General features: G+C 37.5%; 1 protein-coding gene across 1 annotated transcript; it reads left to right on the top strand.

The window, feature by feature from the left end:
* Positions 1-555: 555 nt before the first annotated feature.
* LOC132044820 (uncharacterized) lies at positions 556-7,154 on the top strand. The gene is made up of 4 exons (XM_059435348.1): positions 556-1,039; positions 2,350-2,492; positions 2,587-5,246; positions 5,339-7,154. Exons 2-4 carry the CDS (start codon positions 2,469-2,471, stop codon positions 6,423-6,425), a joined length of 3,771 nt encoding a protein of 1,256 aa, XP_059291331.1. The 5' UTR covers positions 556-1,039; positions 2,350-2,468; the 3' UTR covers positions 6,426-7,154.
* The last annotated feature ends 3,931 nt before the right edge of the window (positions 7,155-11,085 follow it).

The following is an 11,085-nucleotide window of genomic DNA, read 5'->3' as shown; positions in this document are numbered from 1 at the left end:
TTAAGTAAATATGAAGGCTTGAAAGTGTTATAAATATCTAAATAATCAAAGAATTTCGACCAATGAGACACACGTATAAATATAAATATAAAATTCATTTCTTGAATGTTTAAAAAATTAAAATAAACTTAGGAATGTAACATCAATAATGGAAATTATAACTCAAAATTACATGATTAAAGCAAAGACAAGGAAAATCTAAATACTGATCACACGTAATTCAACAACTAAGTTAATGTAGTAATATTATTATTTTGTCATTTAAATGAATATTGCATATATTTTAATGTACACTGCCATTTTACATAATTTATTCTTATTGTATAATTTTTTTAATTTATTGACACGTGCAAAATCACGTAACCTAAATCTAATGTTAAGATAATATCACTCGACAAATCGGCCCCTTTATGCCTTTTTTAAACTAACCCGAAAAAAGTAACTACACTATCACAAACTATCCTAAAATCCCTAACTAACCTGAAAAAAGTAACTACACTATCACTCGACAAATCGGCCCCTTTATGCCTTTTTTAAAGTTAATATATTTTATGATAAATTTTCAAGCAAACTTTATTCTAGATTCTTGTTTTAATTTTCAAGCAATATAAAGACACTGAAGAAGCATCATGGATGCCACCTAACCTGTAATCCTGTTCAGCTTCTTCCCACTATCTTCACACAAAGTACTGTAAGACAAAGATAGTCAAAAGTATCATTAATAAGAAAATCAGGGAAATGAAATAGACAGATAGATAAGAAATAAAGGGCCTTAAATTAAGGAGAGAAGTTTTGCAATTATTGAAAAGTCCACAAACCCTAGCCAACCACTACCACAATTCCAATCAATCATCAAATATAGTACACTTATACAATAATAATATACCAAAAGGAAACCACCAAGAAAATTCACAACCAAACTCTCTTTTTTCTCACTCTTTTTTTTGTTCCTCCAAAGAATACTCTTTTTGCTGTCCTAAGAACACATAAAGGTTCTATCTTTGGTGTATATTTTGGGTATATCTGTTGTTTTCCTCAGGTAAAATTTAGTTTTTGATTGTTGGCTTTTTGGGTTTTACCTGAAATTGGATCTGATAAGTGATGAATTTGCTTTTCCGGTTATGTATGGAGGTTTTTTCGATATGGGGTTTCATGGAAATTGATTATATTTGGACTATTTGACTGATTGATTGTGGTTATTGATTGATTGTTTCTTTTATGATCTGCTTAATTTTGATAAATTTTTTGTTTCTGGTGGGGCGTTGAGCAGAACATTGACCGAGTATAAATCAAGATTCATGATTTTTAGTGTTGTAATTAAGAATTTATTTGGTAATGGTAGGATTATTTTATGGATTTTGTGGAAATCTGATGATTTTCTCCGATTCTGCAATAATTTGTATCAAGGGGTTTTTGATGGTCAAAACCTACTAGTTAACAACAAAATTAACACACGAAGTGTAATCCCACAAGTGGGGTCTGGGGAGGGTAGTGTGTATGGAGACCTTACCCCTATCCGTACCTTTTTGATGGTCAAAACCTATCTTTTCGTGAATGTTGTGAAGATCAGATGATTTTCTCCGATTTCCTAGAAATTTGTATCAAGGGTTTTTGATGGTCAAAACCTACTAGTTAGCAACAACAACAACACACGCAGTGTAATCTCACAAGTGGGGTCTGGGGAGGATAGAGTGTATGCAGACCTTACCCCTATTCCTACCCTTTTGATGGTCAAAACCTATTTTTCGTGAATTTTGCGAAGATCAGATGATTTTCTCTGATTTCCTAGTAATTTGTATCAAGGGTTTTTGATGGTCAAAACCTACTAGTTAACAACAACAACAACACGCGCAGTGTAATCTCACAAGTGGGGTCTGGGGAGGATAGAGTGTATGCAGATCTTACCCCTATTCCTACCCTTTTGATGGTCAAAACCTATTTTTTGTGAATTTTGCGAAGATCAGATGATTTTGATTTCCTAGTAATTTGTATCAACGGTTTTTGATGGTCAAAACCTACTAGTAGTTGTTAATAAGAAATTACTTTGTTAAAGTGATCTGTGTCTTTTCTTGTTAATGTTTATGAGAATGGATCTTGGGCCTAACTCAACCTGATGAGCCAGAGGATTGGCTAAATCCATGTAAGGAGGCCACCCATCCCTTGAATGGTCAATGTGGGACTATTAATGGTTATGAGTAAATACTTAAATATTCATTCATTATCTAGATCTGCACTTGATATCTCCTAAAATAGTTGTCTTTTTTTTTTCTTTTTTTTTTTTTTTCCGGTGAGCATGAATGTCCGTTTCTCTTCTTTTGTGTTGTAATATTTTGGCTTATCTGGTTGCAGGGTGATATTAGAGGACTGAGATCTAGTGTTTCAGATGTGTTCTACGAGTTGATTGTACTAGAGTGATATTTTCTGGAGATAAAAAAGCTTTAGCTTTAGCTGTAGCTGATTTTGGAGTCATGCCAGTTTCTGGGAACGAAGAGGTTGCAATCTGATTTCTGATTTGCTGGTGAATTGGTATAACTGTGTAATACTTGCTTCGTTTTAATATCACTTTATTTCATCGTGTATTTGCAGCCTGGGGTTCTTGCCCGGCAGTCTAGTAACTCTTCGTCAGGTATCCCACTTAAGAAGAGATGGTACTCTATGTTCCAGCCTCCTTCACCTGTCCGTGCTGAGCCATCTTCTATATCTAATGAAATTGAATCCAAGACCAAAGATTCTGGCTTGGGCCAAGGATCAACCTTGAATTCCTGTGATAGTACAGGTAAATCCGATACTTCCAAGAACTCTCTTCTGGAGGTAAAAGAAGAAAGGCCTTCGGGTGCAAAAGTTGACTCTCAACCAACTATGCTACCATTTTTATCCATATCTCCAGAAACAAATCCTAATACTAGCTCCGGTCCTTCAAGAAATGTAGCCAATCAAGTGAAACCAGCATTGGCCGAAAAAGTTGACTCTCAACCTACTATGCTACCATTTTTATCCATATCTCCAGAAACAAATCCTAATACTAGCTCCGGTCCTTCAAGAAATGTAGCCAATCAAGTGAAACCAGCATTGGCCGAAAAATTAGGGAACCAGGAACGTCTAGGTACGAAAATAGTGACTGTGAAGAAGGAAGTTATTGCCAAACAAGGGGAAAGCCACAGTAAACTTGAACTTTCAGCCAATTCAGGGCACTTTGAACTGTCATTAGGCCCAAAGGAACCTCATGTTTCTTCTTTGGTTGATCCGAGTACTGAAGGGAGTGGCCTGATGCGTGGAACTGTAAATCCTTCATTGCTTTCTCTGTCTTTGAACAAAGGGAAGGACATTTCCCAGGACGGAAGTTGCCCGACTGGATTGAATAACAATGATGCTGATGATACTGCACGCACTAATAGATGTAACTGGGATCTGAATACTCCCATGGATTCATGGGAGGGTTCTGGTGATGATGTTCCTGTTCAAGATGCAAGTCAAGTTGATCTGTTACCTAAGACGTCTAGTTCATTAGATATAAAGCCGGCTGTTAGTTCTGCTTCTGTTATTGGTGCTAATAGTGATAAAGGGAAGCAAGTTGTTCAAGCTAGTGAGCAGGAATTTAATTTTCCCATCTCAATACCTCCTAGCCTATCATATAAGTCTGCGGATGTGCTTCGTCTTAGTCTTGGTAGTACTTTAAGAGGGTTTAACTCCTCAGTACTGCAGTCATTGAGTAAAGTGGACTCTAACAGGGTTAGTCCAAACTCGAGTTTGCTGAAAAATCAGGCATTGAATAGAAACATGAATTCCCCCACTTGTAAATCTGTTAAGTCAGAACCTGTTGAAGAAACCTTGGTACAAGCTAATGATGGAACTGCGTGTTGTCCAGCTGGAACATTGGAGGCTAATGTAGTAAAACCTGAAGTTCTGAGGCAGAATATGCAGTCTATTGAGTTGTCAACTAAGGGCCCTCAGAAATTAGTTGAGCAAAAACCAATGAAATGCGAACCACTCCAGGAGGTTAGCCCAGAAATATCCATGACGTCAGATGTGATTGCGCACCAATCAGTTGGAAGGGTTTTGCAACTTCAGGAGAGTTCGTCGTCTTCTTGTTCTTCTTCTCCTTCTTCTACGCTGCCAGTGCCTTTGACCCCTCAACAGGGATGCCCTTCTAGATTGTCTACCTGCTCAGACTTGTCTGTGAGTGGTGGGGACTTGTCTACTCCATCCGAGTACTCTGTTCAAACCAATGAAGCTAATAGAAGTAAAGATGCTCTAGATCAGGCAAATGCTGATGTTGCTGCTAAAAATGCAAACTTTGACCTGAAAGAATCAAATGTATCCAGTGATAAAGTGGAGGCATCTGTTTCAGAGGGCATGGATATTGGAGATCACAAGATATGCAAAAATACCCAAGAACCACATAATTTGGTTACAAGTGGTGAGGGATCGGCAAATGATGAGGAGAAGATAAGCATATCAGCTGGTACAGAAGAAGAATGTTATGGTTCTGATTATGAATCTGATGGTCATCATGCTTTTGCGGGACTTGTTGACACTGCCAGTGGGTGTGGCAGAGAGGATGAGGAATATGAAGACGGTGAGGTCCGAGAACCAATGATGCAGTCAATTGCAGAAGACCCAATTGCTGAGCGGATGGAATCAGGGAATAATGAAGCTTCTTGCAAAAATCAAGAATCTCACTGCTTCAATAATGATGAAAAGGATTACAGTATACCAGTTCATACTGAGTCTAATGCTGAATTTGCGAAAGGCTGTGAAGACAAAGATGACAAAATTGATCATAAAGACGGTAATCTGCAGAGTCCATTATTAGATAAAGAGGAAACAACTGGAGATGATGAGCAGAGGCTTATTAGCGCTATTCAACAAGGACCAGTTGGTCAATCGGGAATAGCAGATATGCAGGAGGGATGCGAAAAGGATGTCTTATGTGATGGAGCACCTGCTGGAAGCAGTGGGGCTGGCAGAGTTGTTGGCGAGGCTAATAATGAGAATATTGTAAGATCTGATATGTCACCAACAGCCGCATCATCTTTGCAAAATGCTGAAACATCTGTTAATGCTAACTCCGGTAAAGATACGTCAAATTTTGGAGGCAAGAGCCGGATTATCAGTTTACCTCGTGCATCCAATGTGTCATCTCCTAGTAGTTTCAGACCTTTTACGGGTAGGTCACTGTCTTCAAGAAGTGGAAGAGAGAGGTATTCTGATATGGAGGAAGAGAAATTCCATCTACGAAGGAATAGGTGATTTTTCTTTTTGTTGCTGTTTGATTCATAATTTTTTTTATTTGAATGCTGCTAAATTATGACTTTTTCTAACTGCCTTTTTTTGTCAGAGATGAAACTTATGCTGATGGTCCTAAGTTTGTTCGAGATAGGATTCAGGACCGGTCATTTGGGAGCTCAAGGGGGAATATTCAGGATCGGTCATTTGACGGCTCAAGGGGGAACTTCATGCGGGGAAGAGGGAGGGGCTCAGCCCGGTTTGACAGTTCACGTAGAGAATGGGATTCTGGGCGTGATTTTGAAAGCTATGGAGGTGTAGCTGATTATCGGTTTAGACCTAAACGTAGAGCTGCTGTTGGGGAATCTGAAATTGATCGTAATGATGGACCAGATGGTCATTTCGTTCGGGGTAATATAAAGTTTAACACAATGCAGAGAAGAGGTTTCACTCGAATGCGGTCTAAATCTCCCGTTAGATCCCGTTCCCCTGGCCCTTGGTCATCTCCCCGGAGGAGATTGACTGAAGGATTTAATGGTATACCAGATTCATCTCATCACAGGTCCCCAGCTATGTACAGGGAAGATAGGATGAGGTCTTCTCCACGAACTTCTTTTACTGAAGAGATAGTTCCTCGAAGACGTGATTCCCCCTCGTATACTGCTCGACGTCTGAATGATATGAGGGATGTGGACGCTGTACAGGAGCACGGTCATCCGAGGTCTCTTTCTAGCAGAAGAAGTCCACCTGATAGGGTATTTACTAGAAGCAATAGGAGACTTGAGATTATAGATCGTCGGGAGAGGGCTGATGGGGATGAGTACTTTGATGGGCCGATACACTCTGGTAGATTTTCTGAGCTTCGCAGTGGTGGAGGTACTGACGAGAGAAGGAAGTATGGTGAGAGGCGAGGAGGACCTGTTCGTTCTTTTCGTCCTTATAACAGTGAAAATGACAATTTCCGTTTCCATCCAAATGGTGGCCCTCGACCTTTTAGGTTCTATCAAAAAGCTGATGCAGAATTCGTTGAAAGAAGTAATACTAGGGAAAGAGAATTTGATGATAATATCGAGGATCGACCTTTACCTAGGCGAATGAGAAATGTCGAAGAGCAAGAAGGTGGTAATTCTAGACAGAGTGGGCAGATTTGGCATGAAGAGGAATTTGATGTCTCAAGATTGAAGAGAAGAAGATTTTGACTTTATAAACCTGGTGGATATCAGCAGCTGTGCCATGGGAAACACTGTTTCTGTAACTTTTAGTTCCTGAAAGCGAATTCTTGTTCCTTGCTGACAGGTACGGGTAAATATGCTTCGTGTAACTGAGGAACAGAGTCCGACTTTTAAATGCTTCTAGACGAATGATAAATGTTGAAGAGAAAAAGGGGACTCTAGACACAATAAGGGTCTGGCGTGAAGAGGGGTTGATGTCTCATTGAGAAGAAGCAGATTTTGACTTAATATCCCATTGAACCTCGAATCTTTGGGAAGTATGAATTAATGCCGGTCTTTGCTTCAGAAAAAAGAAATCTCGTCGCTAGTAGGCTGTCCAAGGAACGTGCTTTTACCATTGCTGCCTGCTTTTTGTTCTTTTGGAGGAGGAAAATACTAGTTTAAGATGCTCTACTATGCTGGCTTGAATGCTATTTTTACTAGTTTAAGTTGCTAATATGCATGCTGGCTTTGTGTAAAGCTTCTGGTTTAAATGACTGGATTCGGTGGTTTTAACCAGCTGATGATGACCAGTTAGACAAACAGGTTGGTGATGGGAAATTGTCCAAGGTGAATTATGCAGGTTAAGTATGATATAACAATAACACCATCAATGAGAACCAATATCATTGAGATGGATGTACATACTACCTCATTTGCATCTCTTGTGACGTCGTCCCCATTCTCTTTAATGTTTTTTGGTCTAACCATTCGGTATTTGAAGCCACCGGTTGAACTATTCCAGGTTTGCGCTGTGTAGGCTCTTGCTAACAGGGTAAAGTGCTGTGCACCAGAAAGTTATATCCATTCTCATTAAAGGGATAAAGTGCTATGCAAAAAGTTGTCCATTCTCGGGGTGTGAATCCCCGACCTCTATTATTTATCCATTCTCGCTAAAGGGGTAAATTGGTATGCATAAGAAAGTTATACATTCTCAGGGTTCGAATCCTCGACTTCTGTTATTTATCCAGTTCTCACTAAAGGGGAAGAAAGTTGTCCATTCTCGTGGTTCAAATCAGGGTTTGAATCCTCGACTTCTATTATTTATCCATTCTCCCTAAAGGGGTTGAAAGTTGTCCATTCTCATGGTTCGAATTAGTGTTTGAATCCTCGACTTGTATTATTTATCCATCTTCACTAAAGGGGATGAAAGTTGTCTAATCTCATGGTTCGAATCAGGGTTTGAATCCTCGACCTCTATTATTTATCCTTTCTCACTAAAGGGATAAAGTGTTACGCATCAAAATGTTGTTCATTCTCGGGGTTCAGATCCCGACCTCTATTTTTGTCGGTTCTCACTAAGGGGGTGACGTGCTATACATAAAAAAGGGGATGAAAGTTGTCTATTCTCATGGTTCGAATCAGGGTTTGAATCCTCGACCTCTATTATTTATCCTTTCTCACTAAAGGGGTAAATTGTTATGCATCAAAATGGTGTTCATTCTCGGGGTTCAGATCCCGACCTCTATTTTTGTCAGTTCTCACTAATGGGGTAATGTGCTATACGTAAAAAAGTTGTCCATTCTCAGGATTCGAATCCACGACCTCTGTGATAACTTGCTATGCATAAAAAAAGTTGTCCGTTCTCAGGATTCAAATCCCCAACCTCTATTCTTTATCGATAGCCACTAAAGGGGTTTAGTGCTATGCATAAAAAAGTGGTCCATTTGGGCGTTCAAATTCGAGAGCTCTATTATTATACACCGTTAAGGGTGATGGTCCCAATTACTCGACCTGTCCTCTTTAATTGAACAATCCAATTTCAAATAACTACCAGAACTAGTAGCCCAATCGCTAAAATTGCTTTTGAAAAAACTAAAATGTTTGCAGGAAGTCGCAATATACAAATAATTGACTTAAGATTGAAGCAACCCTTTTGCCTAATATGTTGAAGAATCTATTTAATGGTATCTAATGATTGAAATATATATTTGATTAATAGTAGCATCTGCTTGCAATAGCTGCATGACAGGAAATCCAAAGCCAATCATAATCTGTTTATCCAGCTAAGAGTATATAGTTTAGTCTATATGATCAGTTTTTTAAGGCGAGCACAATTCTAAAAGAAAGACATTCAATAATCTTATTATAAAAGTGTGGTCTAAGCTATTTTTTTAGAAAAAATTCTTTTATCACATTCACTTAGTTGACACTTAAGTAATTGGAGTAGTAGGATAAGTTAAGAAATATATAATATATAATAATCTTTTTTCTTACAAAACTTTATATTTCTTTAAACTTTAAATAGTTTGAAAGCAAATTAAATTTGTCAAAATGATTAATATTCGACACTAGAGGAAAAAAGGGAGAGATTTCCATTTTATCCCATTACAAGAGATTTTCATTTTTTATATGTAAAAGATCTGGAAAAAACACATAAGAAATTTGGAAAAAAGTCATTTTCTTCTATTCAAATTATAAGAGGGTAAGAGATCTCATTTCCTCGGAAAAATAAGATATGTGCAAATCAAATATGATGAGCTGGTGTATATTGATCCAATTGGAATCCGAAAGTGCGCTGTTTCAATGCATTGCCCTTGTAGAGGAAATAAAATATGTTCACTAAGAACTGCTCTACAACTAGCAATTTAGCAGAGTAGAGCATCTGCTTTTCTTTTTCTTCTTTTTTTTTCCCTTTAGCATATGATTCTAAAATTTGCCTCCAATGGTAGTTAGCCAGCAACTTATCAAATCGGATCACGTATTTTTGAATATATCGTTATGTCATATACTTGTATTTATTCTTTTTTATGTTCTTGCTCGTGCTCGGACAAAAATTGAGCATGATTCCGGCTCTCTCCATTCTACCAAACAGGCCGGCCTTTCTAAGTTTCGGAGTTGGTTTCATATGGCTTGGACTGTTTGATGACTTGCAGAAGAATGAGGTTTTTTGAACTTTGACTTTCCTATTCTTCATGGTCCGGTGGATTAGCTCTCTGATTCAATCAACGAAGGCAGGGTCTAAATAGAAGGTTGTGATACTGCATTTTTGGTGTATTTCTATCATCAAATGAGATGTCAAATATAAGCGTTAAAATAACTACTGTTAGTTTTATAAATTTTCAAATATTTTATCTTATGACTATCCACAACTAGCTAATTAAGAAATATATAATGTACTAGCACGACATCTTTGATGCAAACATCGATTCTCCGAAAACTTATAGTAAAGATGCCAGTCATCGATTCTCTCGAGAGGTCACCATTGCTGCAAAAGAGAGGTTATAATTGCCCCTAACAAAGATATTAAATGATGAGGAAGATTTTGATCTTTTTATTTAATATACTACCAATACTTGCGATGTTTATTCTGCCCAAGTCAAAAGAATTACCGAGTATAACCAAAAAGAAAAATAGCCAATCAGGGATAGTATAAGGGGTGGAGTAGCCATCTCAGTTTTCTACTTAAAAATACAAAGATGGTTAAAAATTACAGAATCAATCACACCTAAGGTCTATGATTAAATAATCGGAACCTGTTGAGGTTAAAAAGCAACCAGTGCTAAAATAAGTAGCAATCTAACAAGGTAAATATTTACTTGCACCGGTGTTTTCAGTGCCAAACTAATTCAACATGACTAAATAATTTAAACTAAAATAACTTGACTTTTTTTTTGAATAGGATAATTTTTCAGCGCAAAAAAAAATAATAATTTCTGCTTAAAAAATAAAAATGGACCGTGAATATATAATACACGTATAATTCATGTGTGTATAACCGGTTGAAGTTAGTAAGCATCCAATGATAAAATTAGTAGCAATCTAGCAAGGTAACTATTTACCTGCTGTGTTCATACCAAACTAATTCAACTTATCAAAAATGGTTAAATAATACACGTATAATCCATTTGTAAACATGTTAGTAAGCATCCAATGATAAAATTAGTAGCTCTAGCAAATAACTACTCAACCAACTTCTTAATCATGGTTAAATGATTTAAGCATAAAAATAGACCATGGATGTATAATATACATATAATCCATGTGTGTATAACCGTGTACAATCAGTACATATCAGCTAAGAAAAAGTAAACGGTAAATTTCACCGGCTATGCATGTTCAAACACATCTTATACATTCATTGATTTAACATAAATACCCGACACGAATAAACTTTAGCATCCTAACAATTGGGATAAGTTATCATAAAAATATGGGAAAAGTTATCAAAGAGCTCAACTAAGGCAACTCATTTTCAATATCTATTTAGGCCAGACACTAACTTTTTCTTTCTCATACTTCAAATAAACCGCCGTCACAGCAGCAGCAAAGTAAACCTGAATAAACACAATCACTGGTGTATGGTAATTAATCACGCTTTAACCTGTTGCGAGTTCCACTAACAGCAAAGTGGATAACCCGAGCATAGCGATCCGGCCATTGACCCGGTCCGAATACAGGCTAAACCCGAATTCAATTTTTAGCCCTTCGGATACGGGTTCCTTTAGAGGAATTGGTGGGAGGAACACGCTCGACCCGAATCCAGATCCTGATGAACCTTTGTCCCCCTTTCGGGTCTTTCCGACTCATTAACTTGGACTCAAACTTTGGATTTGTCTTAAATTTCATTGAATATGTAAAAGTTATCAATTAAAAACCCAATAATTTAAAAAGATTAAAATCCAGAACTCATAAAATTCAAATCCTG

Source organism: Lycium ferocissimum, unplaced genomic scaffold, assembly GCF_029784015.1.
Source record: "Lycium ferocissimum isolate CSIRO_LF1 unplaced genomic scaffold, AGI_CSIRO_Lferr_CH_V1 ctg525, whole genome shotgun sequence".
Taxonomy (NCBI): Eukaryota; Viridiplantae; Streptophyta; class Magnoliopsida; order Solanales; family Solanaceae; genus Lycium; species Lycium ferocissimum.
The sequence above is the reverse complement of the archived record's forward strand: the minus strand, read 5'-3'. Positions and strand labels throughout refer to the sequence as shown.

Coding starts and splice junctions, on each gene's coding strand:
- LOC132044820 (XM_059435348.1), top strand. CDS start 2,469: ATGCCAGTTTCTGGGAACGAAGAG. Junction 2,493..2,586: donor CAGTTTCTGGGAACGAAGAG/GTTGCAATCTGA, acceptor GTGTATTTGCAG/CCTGGGGTTCTTGCCCGGCA. Junction 5,247..5,338: donor TTCCATCTACGAAGGAATAG/GTGATTTTTCTT, acceptor TTTTTTTGTCAG/AGATGAAACTTATGCTGATG.